This window comes from Corvus moneduloides, chromosome 1 (genome assembly GCF_009650955.1).
Source record: "Corvus moneduloides isolate bCorMon1 chromosome 1, bCorMon1.pri, whole genome shotgun sequence".
Lineage (NCBI taxonomy): Eukaryota > Metazoa > Chordata > Aves > Passeriformes > Corvidae > Corvus > Corvus moneduloides.
The window spans coordinates 16,799,319-16,824,362 of record NC_045476.1 but is presented as its reverse complement, the minus strand read 5'-3'; the positions used below and the strand labels follow the sequence as shown (position 1 = coordinate 16,824,362).

The 25,044-nt window shown below is 40.4% G+C and overlaps 1 protein-coding gene across 3 annotated transcripts in view; it reads right to left on the bottom strand.

Moving 5' to 3' along the window:
* Positions 1-4,677: 4,677 nt before the first annotated feature.
* Positions 4,678-25,044, bottom strand: part of NRP1 (neuropilin 1) — a 113,984-nt gene continuing 93,617 nt past the window's right edge. Inside the window, exons 13-18 of one of the 3 annotated variants that reach the window (XM_032100201.1) lie at positions 23,207-23,266; positions 15,936-16,073; positions 11,881-12,155; positions 11,291-11,384; positions 9,670-9,729; positions 4,678-8,429 (exon numbers count right to left, since the gene is read on the bottom strand). In XM_032100201.1, coding sequence (XP_031956092.1) covers positions 8,140-8,429; positions 9,670-9,729; positions 11,291-11,384; positions 11,881-12,155; positions 15,936-16,073; positions 23,207-23,266 — 917 coding nt within the window. In that variant the 3' untranslated portion in view covers positions 4,678-8,139. The remainder of the gene's footprint in view (positions 8,430-9,669; positions 9,730-11,290; positions 11,385-11,880; positions 12,156-15,935; positions 16,074-23,206; positions 23,267-25,044) is intronic. The other 2 variants (XM_032100210.1, XM_032100218.1) reach the window with 2 other exon arrangements.

Genomic DNA, 25,044 nt, shown 5'->3' with positions numbered 1-25,044 from the left:
TGTGGGACAAAGTGGGCTCTTCTCTCTTCTGACATGTGGTATGTGTGGCATTGAGTGGGGTAATTTCATGCTATTCATGCCTTAGAAATGCACAGGGAAATATTACAAAAGTATTTGAGCAGTGAAGGAAGCATAAATTGCACTACAGAAAAATATATTAATAGTAGAAAACCATACAAACCAGTAATTCAGCCCAGGCAATTTACTTTGAAACAAGTGGCATAAACCAACATGTTGCAGATGAAAAGGAATAAAGGTGATAATATTTCAAAACGAAAATGATGTATGAAGAATGCCAGTCTTACAGCCCTAAGATGCTGCCTGGATCTTCAAAGCCACATTCCCAGCCATTGCCTCTCTGAATTTAGTAATCCACCATTTAGGTTCAGCTAACAGATGGGTTGGTACCCCCACTCCCTTCTTCCATGCCTGTGGATTTAAAAGTGCATGGCAGATGCCAGAGACATTTTTATATTGCAGACTGTAGTGGTTTGGTCCAAAATACTCATTACTGTTTATCTGCTGTGAGATAAGAATTAGGAGAAATGCAAAACAGACACTAAACTTGAAAGAATATAAAGAAGTTTATTAACAGACCTAAAAGAAGAAAAAAAAATTATACCACCTTCAGAACTCTCCTCCTCCCCCTACCTTCCTCCCTTCTCCCACTGACAATGTGAAAAGACAACCCTTAAGATGTTCAGTCTGTTTACCACTTCCATAATAACCTTGTTCAGTCTATTTAGAAAGAGAAGTCTCTTCTTGCTCATGCTATGAAAACATTATCACAACAAGACAGCCGCCCACTTCCAAATATTGTTCAGTCCATTTAGGAAGAGGAGTCTCTCTGCCTGCGTGTGAGTCCTTTCCCCCGACTTGCAGCTTTTCCCGCAACTGCTTTCGAGGGTCCACTCTTGAAGTTTTTTGGGGTACAATTTTAAGGTTGAGCCGTTCAGAAACAAAAACAGAGGCCCTTCTCCTTCCCTGGGAGCAAAGGGTCTTCCTCATCTTCATCTTTAGGACTATCTCTGGGAGCATCTCTAGGAACTGAGGTTTTCTCCTTTCCCATCTGGAGCAAAAGTCCTCATCTGGTTCATCTCTAGGGACTGAGGTTTTCTCCTTTCCCGTTTGGAGCAAAAGTCCTCATCTGGTTCATCTCTCCCTGTCCAAACTTCTCATGAAATTACAGCTGCATCAGCATCTGCCTATCTCAGCGCAGGTGCTTTTGCTCACGAGTTGAACACTCCAGCCCCCATATCTTCATGAAATTACAACAGGATACTCTGATATATCATAGCTTCACAACAGAATTTCAGCTTTAAGCATCTCCTCTCTCTCTCTTCCCTCAGGTTTTCAGCTCTTCACAGCAGTAAAAGGGTTACTCTCACCTCGGCCTTGCAGCTTTGCAGCTGGAATGTTGAATGTTTCTTATCGCAGTGGAGAGGGGGGAGAGCCGAGCCGCTCCGGCTGCCCACGGCAAGGCAGTGGGGAGGGTTCCACGGCTGGAACAGGTCCATCGGCTCCAGGATGGCCGTGGCCCGGCCCGGCCTGGCCCAAGCAGGGCCTGGCCGGGCCCGCTGGCCCCCACACGGGCCCCGCAGCCACCTGTCCCAGCGCCGGAAACGAGAGAGAGCTTGGAGGGGGAGTTTGCCTATTCTTAAATGTGGATCATAGAGGTGATCACAACTTTAAGTGGCTTAGAGAATTGTCCATATTCAAACTGGCCAGCTGATAGGTTCTATCAGTTCCCAGAGGAAACTGTAAGCACCCCTTAGCAAGGACGTCCCTTCCGGGACTATGCTTGCTAACCTATGACACAGACTTTTTTTTAGAATTGTGAGGGGGTTTTTTTGTCAGGGAAAAATGAAGGAATTGAGATGAATGGAGTTTCCTGGTAATTCTCTTAGCAGCTCCTGTCACCCGAAGTACTTGTTTCCTCAGGCAAGCCCTTTATCCTCCAGACTCTCAACATCAAATCCCTGAGTGTTTGCCGTGCCAGCACCTGCCAAACCCTGCCAAACCTTCTCCTTACCTTCTACCACTGAGAGAAAAACCTGACCTCTCTCTCTGGTACCAGTGGTGCTCCAGTAAGACTGAAATTCCTTTTTCTATTCAGACCCACCTCACCCATTATGAAAACACAACTGTCTGTAATAAAATACAATGCATGGTGCACAGTGATGCAGTACAATGACAGGAACATGAATCAAATGTCTGAGAGATGAGTAAAAATAATGTAAATTTAAATAGGAGAATATGATTATTGAAGATGGAATTAGGTTTGAACACATGATAAGACTGCATTCATCTGTGAAAAATGCCAGAAGATTTTTTAATGAGATTTTCAGTTATAAACGTTGAGACACCATCAGTCCTGAGGTGATAAGATTAGGGCTTGATTGTGTGTAGCTATGAGAATGAAAATGTATATAGAGAACTGACCTACTGTGGAAAAGCAATTAGGGACTACAAGGGGACTAATCAGCAAATAAAACATCTATACAACATACCCCATTTCCAAAAAAAAAAAAAAAATCAGACACACTCTGTTATAATTTAACAGACACTTGTAAATAAAATTGTGGTTATGGGTGACTTGAGGCATAAAATGATATAAAATAAGAAATTAAAGCTCTAATAAATTAATGTTGCTTGAACCAATATGCTGTTAGGCATATTGCAAAGGACAGGACAATTAAGAAACGGGAAGGGAATTCTGGGATGTAATGTCCAGATGCCACAATCTGAAAATCCAGCCCAACTTTGACATTTGACTTTGGCAAAGCAGCTTAGAAGAACTGACTTGGGAACAGACTAATTGTACATAAGAAAAGATCTGTGTGGGTCAAAATTATGGCTGTCTTAGCTTGCACCTGTCAGGTCTTCATCTGCCTCATAAAAGGTAGGTTCTGACGATGGAGGAGCTTCATCTCCACCGGGATGGGCAGCTCCACTCCAGAGGGCAGGTTTGCACTGGTGGGCACTGCTGTCATTTCTGTGGTGCTGATGGGCCTCACCCAGCCCTACGCCAGCAGTGCTGCCCCCACCCTCTCCTCTGCATCTGCCCTTTGCTGTGCACTTGTATTTTACATCCTGCCTAAAGGAAAGGAAAGGAAATGGGGCTGCTGGCTACGTGGCTGCTGGATTTGGGATGGCACATTTGATCGGTGAAATAATAAAGGGGTTTGCTTTCACTACCTGCCAAAGACCCATTTTAAAGACCATGACCTTCATAGCTGTGCACTTCTGGCACTGTTTGTCTGTAGCTGACCCATCTGCTATTTCCATCTGCTCTTCTTTTTCTTCAAGTTTACAAGTTATGTTCTGAAACGTAATTCAGATCCCATTGCACCATTTTTGTCCTTGCTTTATGCAGCCTATTTAGTGTGGAAAACTGAAGGTTTAGCACCAAGCACTTGTTAGCTTCTAGGCAAATTAATTTTCCCTGAATGAAAGAGAATTTTCTTTACTTAAAATACTTGTCTCTCTTTCCGAAGCATCATCCCCCACAGATTCACTTTACAGATTTCTTCTTTTCACTAATCAATTCCATTGCCATTTATTTTCCCTCGAAGAGCCCTGTGGCTGGTTATCACAGAAGCAAAGAGAGTGCAATGAAGTACATCTCTAAGGAATTTGGGTATTGTGGTTCTATGGACAGCAACTTTCACAACCACCTTTTGGGGGAAATCCCTACTCTGAGTAGGGATTTTGTCAGGTGCTTGTGGTAGCTCCATCTCATATTTTAAACAGGTACAGACAGCACTATTCTCTTGAGGAGACAAGATTCAATATGTTCTTTTCAAGTGTTAACAGTGATCAAGTATATGGTAATAAGTACAGTATTTTTCCCATGAGTGGTAAAGTAGCTGAAGCAAAATGTTTATACTCCACCTAATGACATGCTGACAGTCTGGGCTTTGTTCATGCATGCAATGTAAAGAAAAGATTTGTCAAACTTTAATGTACAGAGTGCTGAGTGTTAAAACAAAACAAGATAGGTAAGTATTGCATAAAGCAGGAAATGTGCAATCTAAAGCTTCTGATCTGGATGTTAGCTCCTTGAAGGTCTCCCTACACATGACCGTGTTCCACAGGTGAGTTTGGCACCCAGCTGATGCCAAACCAGGCCCAATGGGCTGCCCTGGCTGCATTTGCTCCAATCATCAACTTGTGCTCCCCCTTGGGAAATTTGGCCATGGTTGGGTGAGTCCTGATGACTCCCTGATGATGGAAATTTGCAGGGACCTTATGAGTGCAAACCTTACCACAGCAGCAGAGATTTAGTGGAGTAACACATCAAAAATGGGCATTACTTGGCAGTAAATGTCACCCCTGCCCAGGAGCAAGCCCCAAGGGGGGTGTGACACCTGCACAGGGCATTACACTGGGTGGCCCACTGCAAGGGGCAGTGGTGGCAGATTTGTCTTCTTAAATCCCACCTGTTTGGCTAAAAAGCAGGTGTGGGAGCATATTCCAGCAAGGAAAGAGAATGAGTCAGGCAAAGGTGAATCCCTCTATCCTAAACAATGAACAAACCCACCAAGGTGTCTGTTTGTTGGAGCTGCCTATCAACAAATATAATTGTGATTAAAACACTGTGCTTGTTGCTAAATAAAACCAGCCATTAAATAATACCAATCCATTTTAGTATAATAAAATACATCAGCTATGGGATATTTTATGAAAATGTTTAATTCAACTGTTTCTTTGGAATGTAGTAGTCATAGTTTGGAAATTTAAGTTACAGTTCAGTTCTATGTGTTTTTTTTATGCTACTCAGTGTCTGAGAATACAAATGTCATTTAAAGTTAAGGCTTCGCTGTTCATTTTGAAACAACAATTTACAAGCGTCATATTGTCATAGAAAATAAAAATTTCTGTAAAAAAAATTTGCACAAAGTTTTATGATGGTACAAAACATGAAGCAATAATATACCAGTAAAATGAAATCATTTTACTACAGAAGATTTTTATAGTTTTTCAATAAAGAAAAAAATATGTTATTTTACACTTTAAAAATTATGAAACAATCTAAAACAATATAAACTGAACATTTTGTAACACTGCCTTTACAAATTAATAACTTTATAAACATATAATTTTTTTAAATATATTTATCAGTGCAAGATACTTTTCAATGTAAAGTTGCAGTATCATTTTTCCTTAATTGAAGGGCAACTTTAATTCTATTACCTTCAGAGAAATCAAATCTTCAGTGCTAGATCCTCATTATCATAGTAATGTCTGAAGACCACAAAGGAGATAAATTCCTTTCTATGTTCACTATTCTCAGTATATTAAAAGAAGGAAAAAACCCACCAACTACCAGCTTTTCTTTTCAAATAGATCAAGACCTAGAGCTGGTCCAGAATCTATTGAAATCAGTGGGAATATTTCAAAAGGTTTTGGGCTTGGGCTCCCCAGTGGGATTTTCTCTTCAAGGCAATATAAGCATGTAACTCTTAGTCAAGTTAGTGGACTAGAAGTTTTTTCAGCTAAGGAGAACAGACCCTTAATTGCTGACTCACACAGTGATGGTGTGCTGAAAATAGTTTTGAAAAAATCCTTTTCTTCTTTGGGTTAATTAACTAGCTGCTGCAATACCGTTATGGTCAAATTACAGTGTTAGAAACCAATGAAAATTCTACCTCTGACAAAGTGAGTCTGTCACTTGGGACATCTCATAGACTAACTTTTAGGAAAAACTTCCAGGCCTTAGGTGCACAGCCTCACCTTTTGGAGGACCCAAGGTTGAGAGGCTGGGGAGGTAATTCTTCCATCAATCTAAGGTTTGATGACCTGAAGTGGATGTTTGGGTTTTCCTGATAGTCATTGCCTTTAGGACCCCTCTGAAGTAGCAACTGTCCACATTTTTTTTCTGTTGTGTCTTCCTTAAAAATATTTTCAACTTTGAAGCTCATTTTTACCTACTGTCTCTCTCCTTTTTCTTCAGTTTCTGGGTTACTAGTGGATTTCCTACATAATTTTTTTGTTTTATAGTTCATACTGTTGAAATTATACACTTCAAAACACTTGGTTGATAAATAGGGATGGATTCTGTTGCTCCAAGTAATTCAAGGCTGCATTAGCCTTTCTTTAATCCTAATCCTGAACAGGATATTTCATTGCTCTTCTACAAAAGCAGTTTTGGAAAAGACTAACTCAGAAAGTCCCAATCACTTCCCTGATTCTACTCAGGGAAAAACATGAGTTCAGCACTTGGTAGGATGTTCCTTTCCCCATGTTTGCACTGGTTTTATCTGCTGGTTGGTAGATACCCAGGGGAAGATTGAAGCTGCCCCCCAGTTATGGCTGTGCTGTGTGCAGGTCACTGCAGAAACCCAGGGGCTCCCCTTGCACCTGCAGGAGGGGAGTGACCCCTCTGCTCCCTCGGTGCCTTGTATGGACCCCTGTGGGAAACATGCTCTTGTTTCTTTTTACCCTGTTGGACCAGCTGCATAGGCTGTTGGATATTATCTCACCAATAGTATTTACCCTAAAGTATTTAAAAAATTGCCACATCATTGTCAAACACATTTTTCCGACAGCTTAGAGTTCTCAGTTCACTGAATTGGTCACTGTCTGCACTTGTGGTCAAACAGAAACCTCCTGGTATGAAATGCCAGTTGGATATAACATGGTGGTAAGAACATACCCTACATACACTGTGGGATTTCATTCTGCCCTCAGTACCCACGAGTAAGCCCAATTAGCATTGATTAGCATGAAAATACACGGTTACTGAGAGAACAGAACTCCGAGTTCAGGTAGGGGCAAGAGGAGGAAAGTTTCTCATTTTAAAGGCAATCTTTTCAGTAAGGGAAGCATTTTCCCCAGTGTAATTAACAGGCAAGCTGTTCAGGATAAAAGACATGTTTCATGACATCAGGAAAAAAGATACTGTCACTTTATGCTGTTAAGAAGAAACCCAAAGTTCGACTTTGGAGGATAAAGTTAAGAATTTTCCCTTATTTTTTAACACAAACTCTAATAAAATCCTTTGCCATTACCAGCAAGTTAAAGCTGAAGTTTTCTTTCCTTGGCAATGGCAAATGCTTATGCAACCTACTCAGAGAGACAGAGAGAGAGAAAGAGAAGAGAAAGGGAGAGAGATTTTACATTTGAAAATACATTCTATATGAAAGAACAATAAAAGGGGATATTGCAGCTTTATACAAAAGGGTCAAGAGACATGAAGTTGAAATACAGAAAGCAGAACAATCGAGCCAGGTTGTCAAATCTGATTAGCCCTTGCCTTGACTGAGGCTATTTTCTTACACTAAAATATACTTTTCTTTTAGTCAGTTAGCCATCAGAATATGATTAAAGGCAAGGGCATTAACTGCAGAGAAGCTGTAGTTAATGTTAACACAATGAGAAGCAGTACAAACAAAAAGGCACTTGAGAGGACATACACTAGCCAGTGCCAAGGACTTTTTTTGTTTAGTTTTTAGGCAGTACACTTGGTTACCAGTTGTGTCTGATGATGGCACATACTCTTTTATGGAGTTCACAAGCACAAAATTTAGTACAACACTGAAAAACATCAATAAAAGTTGACTGTATTGCTTCGTAAACAGAGCTGACACGCTATATCGGTACTGATGCAGCAGTACTTTCAAAAACATCCTAACCCTTCTTTGCCTATGCACAACACGAGCAATTATACACAAATACAGGTGCAGAAGTCCACTAAATTGCTGTTACTCCAATATTTTCTGGGCACTGAGCTACAGACAGCATGTCCATCCAAAGGACCCCACTGAATACATCTTGTGACAGCATCTTGGATTTTGCACAGTAAAAACAAAATTATCCATTAACGGAAAACAAAAGAGAGGGAGAGAAAGAAAGACAAAATGAACTATAAGTCAATCATACTTGGTCTCAACACCAGCATTCGATTATTTCAAATAAAACCAACAGAAAAAGCAGACTGTACATGATTCAGGTTGTTAACATAGATTGTTGTCCATGTTCATCGGTTACACACTCATTGAAGCTCCTGAGAAAAGCTTGGCTCAGTGTCATCAATGCACTTTTCAGCCTGTACAGTAAAAGATCAACAGTTCCCCAGCACGACCGAGCTATGTCCTTCCGTCCCGATTCTCTGACTTCTCCAGTCGCTTTACGCCTTCATGCTTCCGAGTATGAATTCTGTGTGTTTAGTTTATCTTTTTTCAGTTTTACGCCATCAACCAGTTCAAAGTTATAATTCTCCAGTGCAGACAAGTTCCTCTCCGACATCCCATTGTGCCAACAGGCACAGTACAGAACAACTCCACAGATGGCTCCTAAAAGCACCCCGAGTGCACTCATGGCTATGATGGTAATAAGGATTGGATCTAGGGTCTTCAGGACATTGCCTGGCTTCCTGGAGATGTTGTCATCATAGTCCTCACCTGTACGGTATGGAGGTGTAAACCCTGAAATTGAGTAAAGAATTGCAAAATTTTCAGAACTGATCCTAGTTACAACTTTGCTTAATCCATTGGAATTTTGAGAAGACCATAATTTTTTTGGACATAAGTTTTTTACATAATTTTAAAACCTAGCTTCTTGAAGGTGGTCATAGCCAGAAACTGTAATGTGGCCCAAATAGCTGTGGATTTTTTCCAGACTGTTCTCCAATCTTTGAATCTGCTGCCTGTTAGTAGAGCTCTGGTTCTGCCTTGGATTAAGTGGGAGTCTTGGAGTTAAAAATGAGGCCTTTTGATTATATCTGGCCATATTGCAGTATTTAGCTCAAAAATGTTAGTCAGATCCTACTCAGCTCAGTGTGAGAGGTTAGAGCCTAAGACATTGGTTGGGAATATCCAGCCATTTTGTTTCTACTTCAAAGACTTTAAGATTGGATCTTGAAGTGGAAATAGTGGCAGAACTGACACAGAAGAGCACTCTGCCCTCTTGTGTAAAATATTCACAGGGTATGATAATGTTTTCCCTCAAATTTTTTCGTTTATGAAAATGATCCAAAAGCAGCAAACCCTGTAATTGTTGCTGGAAAAGCCAAAAAGTCTTTTCGGACAAATTCTCTTTCACTGAAATCAATTAAGCAATCCTGTTGACTGTAACAGAAAAAAATTAAGCTCATTGCCTGAAAAATTCAAGTGTATTTTATTATTGGAACAATATGACAACTATGATCCATGTAATGATCCATTTTGAGCTATCATCATTGGAAATGATAATGCTTTGGTAGACTGGTCATATAATGGCATTTTCAGCCAGGTCTGTGAAACATTTAACCTGAAGAGTTTTGAGCCTAATTACTGAGGCACAGCGCAAGCCATAAATTGTAAGATATAATGATAGTGCTTTCTTCAGCAGTGGACAAGCCTTTTAGATAACAAAATATTGAGGGGCTATAATGTGCTCACAGATACAGGAATATAATGTAACAAATTAGGTATATGGAAAATTGAAATGTTTGAGATGGGTATAAATAATAAAAAGTCCATAAGTCCATATGACATGGAAGAATAAAACTATTAAAACCTTCAAATAAATGTAAGTTTTCTTGTCATCTTATCCAGATAAATCAAAACACCTTAATACAATATGCAGTTAGAGAACAAATTTATAAATAAATAAATAGAATGCAAAAATTCACATTAAAATAAACATTAAAATTCATTCCCTTTTAAAAAATAACACAATTTTTACCTGTTTGATTACTTTCTGGGTCTTCTTCTTCGTCTATTTCATTCTCCACATCAGTTGATTCTAATGAAGCAAAAGAATTGACATTGATTATTAGGGTTACACACACTGATTGACTATCATGCTGGCAATAATGGTACAGCAGATTTTCCTGTGTCAGAGCATCATTATGGCGGCTTGACAGAGCTGTTCATTATAATGGGCTCTGAAAATTAATGGAGAAAAAAAGAAAGATTAAAAAACTCCTCTCCGCCCAGTCTTGGCACAGTTTTAGTTATCAGCAGGGGTTTTCCATGCCTGGGAAAGAGAAATCAGTGCGATGAATTAGCATCTCATTCACTGTATTTACAATTTTGGAGCCCAATTCCATAACACTTCATCAGCATAGGCATAGTTAATCACAAGAATAGTTTCACTGACTGCAGTGAGCCCACTTGTGTTTGGATTTCAGGCTGAGCTTTTGGGTTTAGCTCCCTCAGGCAGAAATCTTTGCTCAACATTTGGTTTGAACAACAAAAACATGGAGGTAGGAAAGAAGCTATTTTTCTTTCTCATGCTGGAGTCAATTAAATACAGTCACTGTGGTCCCAGCGCCTTTCTTGGCACTGAGGACACTGCAGGAGGACTAAGCAGTGTGTCCTGCCTCTCTTTCCTGCTAACTGCCACTCTGGTGGCATTTGATGAACCCCAGGGGTTGGACCACATGATAAAAAGAGATTGTTCAGTTTTCTCATCCAGCAGTGAAATTACCACGTAGCTGAAGACTGTCAAGTTACCCTAAAAGGTTGTTAGCTACAAAAGGTGAGGAACACCCTCTATTATTGCTCTTAGTTGTATTGCCAACTCACACAGAAGAAATTTGTCTTCTTAATGCTAAGAGTTCTCATTTCTATTCCCTCTTTTATATAAAAGTAATTGCTTCATCTCTACTATGAAGGACTGTGTTCAGTTGCTTGTGTTTATCTGGGGCTGCTGCTGCCAAATTATGTGCAGTATGCAATGTGCATATGATCAGCAGTGACTGGAATAACTCAAGACTGGCCAGGAATAAAAGGGCTCAAAGAACATCTCAGGAATAGCCTGGCTCAGATTTGGGAAAGGCCATGTCCTAACATTACTTTGTGTCCCGTGTGTCTGGGAGCTGACGACTACAGCAAACTCAGAATGACAGGACAGCAGAGGACAGAGCAGGGGCCCTTTCACCCTATCTCCTTATCCTGTAAGGGTTTGATATGGCCCTTTAAAAAAGAATTTAAGAAGGCTTCATAGTAAATGATCTAAAAAGGGCAAAGAAATAAAATTGGATTTTTTGCATTAGTTAAAACAGGGTCCTGCAATAGGAAAAGCAGAGAAATTTAAAGAGCAATATGAAATACAGGGAGAGATGTGAGAATGTGAGTATGCTGTGACCCATGTCCAGTTCTGATCCAAACTGCTGCCATACCATGGTGACACTAGTGGCACTTACTGTGAATAAAGCTATGGGCTGAATCAGGATATTTTCAGTGGAAACATAGCTAATAATGTTAGCTAATAAATCTATCCCTTTCACACAGATAAAACCAGCTATCAAAACAAAATAGGCAATGTTTTGGATGAGAATTTTCTTGCTTTACACACTTACTTCGGCAATCCTCTTGTGCTACGTGATTGTCAATTTTAATATCATCCACAGCAATTCCTCCAGTTCCTTTTCCAATTTCTCCCTCAATAACCACCTGGAAAAACAAGATAGTGGTCACATTGTTCTCATGAGCACACAACTGCAGCAGTCAGGATTTCTTAATTAGTTGTTAACACACATCCTCACTTGCCATGATGCCACACTTATATGTGCTTTGATTGTGGCCTGAAAATCTGCATTGCCTGCCTGTATGAAGTTATACAGGCAAACGTAAATTATGTACTGTCATGACTTTATTAAAGAATTTTACATCAGCAAAACTGCGGCAAAGAGGCAGTTTTGTGACTGATGATAAATGACTTATAAAGCATTTATTTGGCATCTGATAAGAAAGTGCTTGTATCACTGCGATCTGAGAAACCATGAAATATTTCACTACTATTAGTCACAGCAAGTGTACCTCATCTGTAGGTGTAATATTGTCTACATAAATCCTTCAGTGACATCTTTTACTGCAGTGTATAAAACATGACCAGCGAGGTGTTGCTGGCCTTGGCCGTGGTAGTTCAGCGAGCAGCAGCCAAGCTCACCTGGTAGTGTTTCACAGACTTGTGAAGAAGAACACGTCCTTCCTTCCAGTAGTTTGCCTGGTGCCCACTCAGGGTCCACAGCACCTGGTCATATTCATCTGGCTTTTGGTAGCGCAGTTTGATCTTCAGGGTGCCGACGTGCGCGCCGGACATGTGGTACCAGAACGTCATGCAGTGGGCAGAGTTCTGTGAGTAAATCACGGGGCTCAGCAGTCGGGCCACTTTGCCTTTCTGGCTTTCATCAGCTTGTGAGTAAATGAAATTGCCATCTCCTACTGTGACAGAAGGACTGTGTTAGGAATAGCCACCAGCTTAATTTTCTTTGTTAACATAAGAATCCCTGATCACCCCATATCTTTTGCTTTCTGATGCCGATGGGTCAAGCATCACAAAAAAGAGAGTCAGAGGGCGTTTTTTTGGGAGCTCTAGGAAAGCTGACATGCTCTAAGAGGGCCACAAAGCTGATCAGAGGGCTGGAGCACCTCTCCTATGAGGACAGGCTGAGAGTTGGGGTTATTCAGCCTGGAGAAGAGAAGGCTCTGGGGAGATTTTATGCAGCCTTTCAGCCGGTAAAGGGGACTGATGACAAAGATGAGGACAAACTTTTTAATAGGGCCTACAGTGACAGCCTAAAGGGTAATGGTTTTAAACTAAAAGAGAGTAGTTTCAGACTAGATATAAGGAAGAAATTTGATGGGTGGTGAAACACTGACACAGGTTGTCCAGAGGGGAAGCAGAATCTCCATCTCCAGAAACATTCAAGGTCAGGTTTGAAGGTGTCCCTGGTCACTGCAGGGAGGCTGGACTAAATGACCTTTAAAGGTCCTGTCTAACGCAAGCAATTCTGTTATTCTACACTTTCTTCTGGCCATCTCCTTTGCTGTTCACTGGGATGTTTTGTGCCAAGAGTGAACCCTAACAACATGCTCACCGCATGAAACACACAAGGCATTTGCTTTTGCTAAGGGAAGGAAGCACAAGCATGTTTGATGAGGCAGCATGTGCTCCATTAGTCAGTATGCACCTCCTGAAAACAGCCAGCCCTGGTTCAGCAGGCTAAAAAGAAATCCCTGGGGCCTACTCTATGCTAATTGTGCAAAGAGCTATTAAAAAAAAAAAAAAACAAACCTCAGTTTGAAGTAATCTGTGCTCAAGGGGCAAGATTAGAATGAGAAGAACACTGAAGAGTGAAATGGATTTGAACAGCCATGGTCAGAGATCAGGAGCTGAGATCTAAAGAGTGTTCCCAAATAGAGGCTGAGCATTGTCACAGATGGTGTCAGAGTTATGCCCTTGATTTTTGTAACAATATATTGGGCTCTATATATTTGTGAGCCCTTTCCTGAAAGGGTAAGATTATAGCTGGTACTTTCTCAAGGGCGTAATGGATTTATACACATTGAAATCTGAACACCTAATACCCTTAACTTGGAAAATTACTTTCTTAATCATGCTGAGAGAGAAGCATGTGAGAGTGTGATTAGTTTGGTAACAGAAAATTGCTAAGTAAGATACTGACTATAGAGAAGTGCTTCTGATTTACATCAGGCACACATCCATTCCAGTCAGCTTTTGAACAGTGTCTTTTCAGAGAGTCATGGAGGAAAAACACAAAGTTCATCCTGGTGTGTGTAAGAATAGATTGGATGTGCATTGCACTCACAGAAAAGGGTGGAGTCAGCATTTATTGACATTGGTACAAAGTTATTATTTAAGTGTAGGAAGGATAAAAGTAATAACAAGAAATACTATTTCTCTAATATTGCTGGAATAAGTATACATATCACTGTTTATACCAACACTTAAAGAAAATTAAAAAGAGGCAAAAGAAGATGTTTTGGAAGGGTGGTGTTTTATCAGCATTGGTCTTTGCCTATACATGACATTCTTGAATTTTATGTGAAATAATGTATAATTGAGACTTGCTCAATTGCAGTGGTCTAGTCCTGCACCAATGATGACAGGAAGATGAGCATTGCTACTCTGGTAAGCATAAGAAGGACAGAGTAGTGAGAGGGGAACTAGGAACAAAGAGGAGTGGGTTAAACCCAATAAAGACCTAATAAATAAACAGGAAAGTATTTCTTCTAACATGAGACAAAGGTGTTTTCTTTTGTTTGGATCTTTCTTGAGCAGTTAGAGGTATCCTGCCCAATATGCATGCCAAAAAATTTTATAGGAGAAGACGAAGTTAAATTGTAAAAAAAAAAATTAGGCTTTTTTTCTTTTCTTTTTTTCTGTCTTTCTGCAGTAACATCTTGTCCAGCTTCTTAAGCAGGAATGCTTATGTCTATATGTTCTTTCCAACTTTGCTTCTGTGCAAAGCAGCACAACATGTGCAAATCTCATCAAAGAATGGTAATAGGGAAATCCAGAGGGAGGAAAAAAGGAAAATAATCACAGCATTAGAATGGCTGTCTGAGTTGGAAGACCTAACACTGGCCAGATTTCATCACAAGATATATAACTTGAAGTGACAACCAGTGTATCCTGCTGTCCTCAAACAATTGCTATTGAAGATTGTCTGTGTATTTTTTTCAGCTTTACACATGTATCTGAGTGAAAGACATGCCTGGGAGTTGCTCACTGGGGTTCTCCCAATACATAGGGTGGCCTCGTTTTGCAGCCGAGGGTTTGTTTGGGACATCAGTGTCATTCAGACTGCTCATGGTCTGCACGCACATCCACCCCACTCACTCTGTGCCTGCTGGCAGGCTAATGGCAAACCTGGCAGGTGAAGGTGCTCTTAGAGTTCAAAGAAAATTTTGGAAAATATTGAAAGTTAGCGCAGTAGGAGAAAAAGGGTCTGCCTGTAAGATTTACTAAAGCTAAAGCTTATGGAACAAATAAGTTTTCTGCGCTAGCAGGGCCCAGTGGAAACAACAAAATCTCATTTGAAGAATATAATTTCTTCATCTCCTGATTGAAGACAGGTTCTCTCTCTATAATCCTTGATGGCAAAGTGCAGATAGCTCTCATTTTCAGAATATTATTGCAGTGCCAGGTCAGGAACTCTGTCTTCATTGTCTTAATTAGAGCTTTACTTATGCATGCCTTTTAGATTTTGTCAGTCTCTGGCTAACGTAGCTTTTAACCTCCTTTCAATGTCAGATCCTACTGAGCCATTTCACTTTACTCTACATCAATTTTTCCACCATTACAGCCTTCACTTCAGCTAACTGCATTTAGTTAATTTGATGCCATTTATTTGTACAATGCCATTTATAGTCAAAGTATTACAAGTTTTTTTTCCCCTGAAACTACTGTACTTGTCTTAAGATTCAATTGAAAGTGTCTCAGAATTTAAAAAGTCCAATTTTGTCTAATTTCCTTGTCATTCTCATTAAGCAAAGGGTAGCAGAAGTGGGAAGGGGGATTCATCTCAACCCATTTGATTAATCTGTACATATGCAAGCGAGAACACTAAAGTGAGAGGCTGTGCAGGTCACACAGTGCCCTCCCTTCTCCACTAGCCTGCAGCAAATTTATTGCCTAATTATGCTGAGCTATGAGTTAGTTACTGCAAAACAAACCAATCAATTCCCCAGGGTGATATTTCTCGAAAACTGTTTGTGAGCAGAGGATGGCTATAACCTCCATCTCCTTCTGGAAAGGACAAGGGCGTGGTAACACACATATCTGGGAAGTTTCACTTGCATACAATACTTTTCTGTGGTGGGTTGTCCCTGTAACTACAAACAGGAATAATGTGAGGTTTGTTCATTAACTGACCAACTGCATTAGTTGGTCAGCGATACTTGCAAAATATTTGGTCATTCAGATATTTTTCTACCCCTGGTGATGATTATCCAAAGGCAAGTCAGGGGAAGGGAGTATCTTCAGCTCCTGACAAGAAACAATCTTTATTGCCCAACAGAAAGGACAATTACAGTCAGTTGTGATTACCTATAATGGATTAGGTTTACTGGAGAACCATCTTTGTGACTTCATGTATTTTAGGTATAATTCAATCTCCTGTGATTTTGGAAGACATTGGTATTAAACAGAACAATCTTGTCCCATGTAAAATGGCTACATCATGAACTCATGATTACCTGTGTGGTCTTGAATTGGCCCAGTTTTGCTGGTCAGGATTGCCCACCTTAAATCCACCTGGTTGTCATGCTCCCAGTGGCACAAAGTCTTTTGGGATCCCCAGCCAAAGGCACAGTTGAAATTGTATAGTGGCATCTCTGCAAGGGAAGAGGGAAAAAGGGGGAATGATGGGATTATTAATTGCATAATTCAGATTTTGTACTTCAAAACTTCATTTGACCATTAACAGAACCATTCTTTCCTGAAACTGTGAGAAGCCATAGCAAAAGCAGCCCTCCTGGGAAACAGATGAAAAATCACTATTTTTTGTAAATGATGTGGTTGCTTCTTGTCTCTTTATGACCCATTTTTTGTTTTTTTTTTTTGTTTTTTTTTGGGTTTTTTTGTGTGGTTAGATTAATTCCTCTGATTTGCCTGCTTTATCTGATAACCATGTTGCAACATATAAGACTCATACAGAAAGCTGTGGCTTACTTATCAGATATATTTTCTGGTTGCCAATATCTCTTTACACTGTAATGGTTCCACATTTTGCAACTCATAATGAGACTCGGACAAAAATAAGAACAACCAGAAACATTAATGGAATGTCCTTGGCAGGAAAGGATTTCTGTGAAGTCTATAGTTCTTGGCTTCAATATGGAACTTTTTTCAGCATCTTCCAGACAGTTAAGTAGGCCCACAAGATGGCAGCATTGAAATGGACAAATTGAGAGGGAAAAGGGACAAATGTGGCTGATTGCCAAATGAACTCAAAATAAGCTTCAAAACAAGCCCTGTGTAAAATAAGGGAAGTCTGGTATTATGGTCAGGATGAGATCATATCTTGTTTTCAGCTTCTTTTCAATTCTGCCCAAAGGTTTAATACATAGTAGCTTATTTTCTTCAATATAACTTGGAATTTCAATGGAAAGATATACAAAGATAGCATATAAATCCTTTGCATTTCTTATTTTCAGAAGCAGTTTGAAATCTTTTGAGCATTTGGTTCCTACCCCATTGGTAGGAACTTTTATCTCACCTTGAGCAATGACATCTCCCAGTAGACCAATACCCTCCCAACTCCAATCCTGGAGTCTTTTCTCAGGCATGACTCACGCCTTATTAAAGGAATAACTTAGGTTTACTTTAATGAGATGCTTTGTGCAAGTATGAACTAAGAACAAAGTACTCTATGCTCCCATCAATATCAGCTCTGGGGGAAAAATTGTGTTTCTTGCCCATTATTAATAAAAAAGCCAGGAAAGATAATGCAACCCTTAGAATGTGCTTGTTTATTGTGGGAACATAACAAGAAATATGGGAAGTGTGTTGAGACCTGCAGTTGGCCAGACCTTTGAGGTGGAGTACTTCCAGTCTGAAAAGGCAAAGACGTCCTCCATGTCCTGAGCTGCCGGGGAAGACTGGTAAGGCTTTCGAACTCACAACTCAGATTTTAATGGAAGGCAAACTAGAATAATAGTTTTAACAACAGAAAACCTCAGGTGAGTAGGTTGAGGCAGAATGGATATAAGAAGGGTTCATCTATCATTCTCTCCTTGCCTGCTGTGTCCTTGTTTGGCAGGCCCTTGCTCTCAGACATAGTTTTTTCTCAACTCACTGGATTCCTGCATTGCGGCCACTGTGCCCTCTCCCCTCTGGCACCTAGAAAATTTCATTCTGTCAGCAGAGAGGTCTGAGTCTATGGCAGCTCCTGCCCCTATGCTCCGCCTGTCAGTGCTTTGGCTGTGCTGCGGTGTCTCTCTGCACTGAGCCCTCATTCTTCACTCCTTTCTTTCATCCTCCCCATCCCGTCTGCCTCCCCCCTCTCTCCTGCTGGCCTCCAGAGGGGTCTACTCCACATTGTCACGAATGCAGTATCCTAGTTGGGAACAAATGAATTCAACAGATATTGTCTGGCACAGGAATTCAGTGTGGAGGAAAGATGTTTCCTGGAGCACCCTAGCCCTTTCTAGGAAAAAAGCAGATTGTGGGGAATTATCTCTTTGGGCTCAAAATGTTGAAGAAGCAGAACTCAGTTTATGCACACATGAGTGCAGAAAGGCAATCCATTATGTCTCTTTCTTCAGTATATGGGGTATTTTTTCTAGGCAATGGGGACATGATCAAAGACATCTTGCCCAAAAGGGGACATCTGAAAATCAAGGAGGGTTTTTCAAGAAACTAAGTGACATTGCAGTGAATTAAAGGGTTTTAAGATTGTGAAAAATAGCCTTTCATTGTCAAGAAGGCCTAGGGAGAGCTATATTGCATGGCTTTGACATCAGAGCCATGAGAGAACTTTAGAAAAGGTTTTAGAAAATGTAGAACAAAATTAATCTTATTAATCCCGAAGGATTATATTACGCAAAGTAGTGATAGCCTGTGTGGTATTCAAACCACAGAAGAAAGTGGTAGAAGAAAGGCAAAGTGGTAGATAGATCACATCTATCTGAAGATACCACATAGCATAAATGAGCATGTAGCACAAAGACATTGACAGGACTGGTATTGCTCAACTCTGAATAAATAGCAGAATACACAGGAGAAGTATGTAACGGAGTGATGAATCCAGAGACTCAGAACAGAACAATATTCTGTTTTCTCCATTTCACAGCCTAAGCAATGTGAGATACCCAGTGTTCAATGTGGATCAAAGGAAAAATTTCTCATATGATGTGAGTGGTACTTGCTCCCCTGAATGCTGTTAAGATTGAACACAATTCAAAGACAACTGGACACTGACATGAATAAGGAAAATATCCAGAATTTAATTTTTAATTCTAAAGTGCAGGAAGTGACAAAAGCCTTTTACTTCATGCTCTGAAGACAGTTCTGACCACTGGGATCAGAAGGAGAATTTCATCAAATCAGATGGAGCTAAATTTCACAGCTCCATCTAATAAATACTTTCTTACACTTTCATTTGAAATACATAGTCCAGGAAATTGGCAAACAGCCTAAGTCTGATATGCTTTGGCCATGCCTGCGTTCCTTGGCTTCAGACTCAGAGACAGCATGGTGTAGCATAAAAATGAACTTGTTTTCCACGCAGAAGTCGAATCCACTGAAACTGAGGAGAATTTGACCAGCAACCTGCATGCAGTTAGCTGGTTTCTTGCTAGGTTCCTATTGCTTTCTCAAAAGTTATTGTGTTACTATATTCCTTAGACAATCACAGCAATGGGATTGAAGGTCAAAGGCAAGGCATTTCAGAGTGTTCTTATTTTATGAGCTTCTTAAACATGCCATCTCTTATTGCCTATTCTTATGTCTCTTCCAGTGCTTCTCCCAGGGACCCATAAAAAAGGAAAAATAGGCCTGCTAACCAATTAATAATGGACACTTGTAGCATCAGGATAGGTTCATTATGGCTCAGTATGGACAATGGATCTGCCCCAGAAAAGACAGACTAGTTCAGCCCTTCTATTAAATGTCCCAGGGGGCTGATACAGTAGCTCACAGCAAGCTCCAGGCAATCTGTCCTCTTCTTTGTCCTTGAACTATAGCTTGGCAGCTCTGGTGGAAGGAAGGAAACTAGGGACGAGTAGCAATTGTTGGGCTCCCTCTGCAGCACTGGCCCATTCCCATGCTAGGACAATTCTCCTGCCAATAGGTGATTGATCTCAGGGTTTGTGTGTATTGAGAGGACAAAGAAAACCAGCTATTATGTAACCAAATAGCAGCAGCTCAGATGAGAATCTGAGAGGGAGGTGTGACGAAATCCCATATGCCTTTTTCAAAATGTAGGGTATGTGATACTGAATTAAAACAGATTTATCCTCTCAAAGAATAACCAACAGCTGTACTTTTTGACCGCATCTTGCTCACAGCTGGGACCATTACTGCACATGAACAAGAAAGTAATTTGAAAATCTAGTTGAGTGAGTTTCTTGTGAGTCCATTAATCTTTTTTGGCCCACAGACTTTGACGTATTTTTATAACACCTCCAACAAGAGGCAAGAAGAAGCATGATGGCATTAAAGATGCTATGAAAGTGCTCTCTAAGATACTCTTGCCAAAGGGTAAATCAACATTAAAATAGGAAATTACAAACATAATTTGGACCACTTCAAAGCAGTATATTTGGTCTGATTTGTATTTGCATTTCACCTTTTTATACCACTTATGCTGGCAGCACAGAATTACCTTAAAGGATAGTAAATGATAATTTAACTGCCTTAATATCCCTTTACTGATACGAAGTTGCTTCGTTGCTCCAGCATAAATGAGAATCAGACCTATTATACCTTTAAATTATTTCTTAGCATAGATTTTAACTTCAGGATTTCTTAGTTATACTTTTCTGAAATAGCTATTATATGTGTGAAAAACAAGGTACTTCTCAGAACAGTCTGCTTTACAAAGGACTCATAACACACTGAAAGCACATAATGTAAATGAACAGCTTGCTCTGTATGTAAATAGCTAAGAGACAAGCATTTCAAATAATCCTTTAGAACAGCAAAAGATATGTTCAAAAAGACTAGATGTTAGAAAATCTTAGGGCTGAGGACTGAGGTATTTACCTTGACAGATGGATTTGTAAAAGGCATCTTTTTAAGTTTGAGGAGGAAAGTAGATAGTCTCTTAAAACATATATATATATAAATTCAAACCTTTAAACATTTTTAGCAGTTTGAAATCATGATTCTTTTTTATTTTCTTTTAATTCAGTCCCCTTGAAATGAACTGTAAAAGACTTCTTGATGGAACAGCTTGTTTATACACGGAGGCTTTCCAGCTATTTGCTCTTAACTGTTTCCCTAGTGTATGAAAGCTGGTTGGAATAGGATAATCTCAGGCTTTGACACACACAAGCATGTTAGTCTGGGATAACAAGATTTAGGATATTTGCAGGCTGGAATGCAGGCAGCAGGACAGTGGTACACGGCGCTGGCACCTATTGCAAAGTACCTGTGCCATGGCAGGTGCTGCTACTGAGAGGGCTGGTCAATCTCTGTCCCCAGTCATGGTGGCACAAGCTGCTGTGGCCACCACTAGCACTGTGTAGCTCATGCAGGGTTAGCCACTGGAGCCTGCAAACTGCAGCTGATCTGGAAGCTCCTTGGCTTGGAGCTCATCATTCACCTCACGGTGCGTTAGCATCTTAAGGTAAACCAGGCCTTAAAGGGAATTAAGGCCAAAGCTGAAGGCTCAGTCCTTGATGTGTTAAATTCATACCTTGTTCAGCTTGAGAAGAGCTGAAAGAGTGCACTTATCCTCAGGCAGCTGAGGGCCAGGGGCCCCCAAGCAGCCCTGGAACTTCACGGGCAGTATAAACTACATTATTTGTAGCTGACGGAGCAGACTTGCTCCCGGCTGCACAGCCCCTGCTCTGTGTGCTTCACTGTGTCACTCAGGTCCAGCCATGCCCCTTCAGCAGAAGGAAATGTTTATACCACCTCCATGCCAGGAGGGGTTTCCCCATGTTGAGGGAAATTTCTGTCTGCCCCTTTTTGGGAGTTTTTGGCTGGTTTTCAGTGAGGGATTATGAGGCAGCTGGAAACATTTACATTTTAAACTGGAAATTCTGGAAACCTTATTCTTATTTATTAGCATCTGGCTGATCTCTATCTGTGATCTTTGTAATGTGCTGCCATGTGGGAGCCTGGAGTTTGGGATGTGAACTCGTCCCTTATTCCCCGGAAGGAAACGGTTCCTACCAGCACAATGCAGGGAAGTAACATTGGCATGCTCTGAACAGAGTCTCAGAAACTCTTTTAATAGAGAAAAAAATTGGCACATCACAGAGTAAGAAAAGGTGGTGCAGCAGGGAAGTAAGGAGAGAAAATGAGGATATCTTAATCTTGAAAAAACAGTCAGTCTGCCCAAGCCAAGGGGATTAAACACAACCTGCAAAGCAGCTGGCACTGCTATGGAAGGAGTGAAACTGTACTGCACAGAGGCACTTTCTTAATTTGCCATTTGTTTAAATGCAAGAAGATAGTGTAAAAAATCCTTAATCTCATCAAAATAGAAATCTAACAGATAATTTTGGACATAAAAATTAAAATGTTTTTCTCTTAATCCACTGCACAGAGTCTTTTCTTCCTCTGCTTCCCCAACCCCTTTCCAGAACTGTGAGATCAGCAGCAGCCATCCAGCCCTTCAGCAGCACTAACTGTGAAGAGGAGGTGGAGATGTGTCTCAAGAGGGGGGACTGGCTCACTTCTGTGTTTCTCATTGCGCTGGTGCTCCACAATCTGCCTCTGCTCAGAAAGCAGGGCAGAGGTAAAAATAGTGTATGCTGACTTAGCCAACTAGGCGACCCTGGAGACAAATTTTGAGGAGAGTAAAAGCATTGGCTTCTGCAATATCTGAATGCAGAGGCTGAGAGTGGGAACAATATCTGAGCTAAGTCAGCTCTATCTCTTAATCAGATCAACACCATCAGTGTCCTTTAGGAAATTTTTTGCATTATTAGTCCCTTTCTTTTGCTTGAAGCAAGAGTGGATTGTGTCACATGGTTGAGGAAACAATGATAAACACTTACCCACCCTGTTAATAAATCACTTGCAAGACTGTGCCTGACTGTGCTTTAATGGAGGAAATGGGAGTAACTGAAAACTGACCTCTTTACCGCTCCACAATTATTGATGCAAAGGATTTTTAACCAGTGCTTAGAGTTTTCGGAGTTCTAGTTTTCTGCCCAAATCCATCCTCTCCTCTACCCTCAGTAAATTGTACAGGATATTAAAAAAATGGTATGAAAGCTGAGGAAGCAGCAAACTAAGGAATTTAAAAGCTGCTAGCTATTGTATTAAGTAACAAGGACCTGCTGCCAGTGACAACTTGGTTTTCCCTTTTCAAGTTCATGGTAGCAGTTTATGTAACCCCATTTCAAGAAAACTTGCTAGAAAACAATACTGTAAAACTGCCAGCTCCCTGGTGGAGAAAACTGGCAAACTTTACTTGTCTTAGTTTTGTAAAACCATGGATATAAATAGTGAGTGGGCCTATGTGGCTGTTTTTGTTTTCCCAGAGTTTGCAAACACACTGTGTCACTGACATGCCACATTTAAACAGTGCACTGTGTGATTAAGTTAGTTTAATTTTGTCAGCACTTGGCATTTGCTGATGCAGAAGGAAATCTTGTTCTCTGCTGTATCTACATGTGGATGAAAGGAATAAAATATTTACTGTACAGAGCTAAGAGACCAGATGCTTCTTTACTTCAGAGACTTTAAGGAATGGTAAGTCAGGAAGTGCTGCAATTCATTATTTTGTCTCTGGCATGAAATTTGGGTATGGAATTTATTATGGTTTTAATAAGATTCTTTTTTTTACCTGGTTGTAATGTATTGTCAATTACCGTTGGCTTTTCTGTATTCAGCACTGTAGTCCCACCTGGAAAAGAAATTATGCGTATCATGATACATGTGACACAACAAAGGACACAGCAGTCATTAGGAATACCCTACATATAAACCTGAAATATTACTGTCTCTATTAGACATGTAGGTTACTGAGTATGTGAGCTTAAGCATGAAAATATGACATTAAAATCTGGTTTACTTTATCAAAAAAGAACACAAGAACTCTTCATTAAATAAAGCTGTGTATCTTTGGAGTCCTTGCAAACATCAACTAAATAATGCTCACCATATCCCTGTGGTTGTCCTTGGTTTATAGACACTGATTTGCTTCAAATCACACGGAAAGTGAGCAAATGGTCTTTATGGCACCTCCTAAGAGTCACTATTTTGTTCATTTACCCATGATCTGTTGTTTCTCATATCAGGGATGTGAGGTAATACTGGGGCTTCCCCATACGTGTTTTCATAGCTGTGTTGTGAGACCAGCTCACAGGAGAGGTGCATGGGAATTGCCTGACTTTAGGAGCTAGTCTAAGGTAGGTTTCACTTCTGACTCAAAGTGAAGGAAGAATTAAGGACTTCCCCTTTGTCCTTTTCTTCAAGCAGATAAACAAGAGGTGAGTGGGGTCATGGCCCTCTCCTAGGCTTACTAATTGATATTTTTAAAATACTTGACTTTTTAAAGCAAGCCTCATATTCATAAGGAAACAAAAAGGAAATTAGTACAATTATAAATGCACGGTGGGGTGCTGATTACCAGTCAATGGCTCCTCTTTTCTTTTCTCCAGCAAGCAAGTGCTTAAAGCATTATAGAAAGGATGAATATGATGACTTCCCATGAGAATGAATGCCCAAGCTGTATTGGCTTTATGTTTGTGAGAATGATCTGATGGGAAATGCTATAAACCACGCAAATAGAGTAGCTCTGTATGGGGTCCAAATAGAGCAGGAAGGAATTTGGCCTACAGCACAATTACACTTAATTGCAAGGGAGGCTTCATTGTGGTGCTCACATATGTGCAAGTGCTGTCAGGGAAGTGACTCTACAGTCGCACCCACGAGAGCACGCGCCACACTTGCACTGGGAATGGATGAAAGAGGGCAAGGCACTCATGAAATCCCCTCTGCACTGCCCTGCTATCCTCAATGGGCCACAAGACTTACACACTTGCCTTCTATGCATTTTGGAGGGAGAAAAGAATGCTTACAATTAATTTATTGGTAAAATCAGTTCTGTGCATTTTACTGTTGTAAGTAACATTGTACGGACAATGCAGCATTTCTCCAATGTCCAGAACAACTGGACATGAACTGCCTAGGGTTGCTAGGTGTTGTAATAATAAATTATACTTAAGTGTCTGCACTTTCGTAGGAGGGCAATGTAGTAACTTTCAATATTAATACTGAAAATGGTTAAGTTAAGAGATGGTGCTCGGGAAGGCTGGTGGCTGTTCCCTTGTCTTAGAGATTATAAATTGCCCCCTTAGCAAACCTGCAGAAACTGCCAGAAGGTTTTTCTTCCTCTCAATAAACTTTCCCTAAGGGACAGGGGGGTGAAGTCCTGAGCTCCTTGAAGCACAGAGACTATGAACATGGAAGGTGCTTGCATAGATCTGTCTGCTTCCCCTGACAGAGCCTCCATCTATGTGAAATATGTCTCTACCTACTGGGCTTTGAAAGACGGTGTAGGGCTTTGTAGGAAGCCCTAATGTTTCCTGACCTGCCTCTTTCTTTTCTGAATAAGAAATGAATTACAATGTTTAGTAACATTGAAAGCTTTCTGAACTACCTTAACACAATACAGACTAT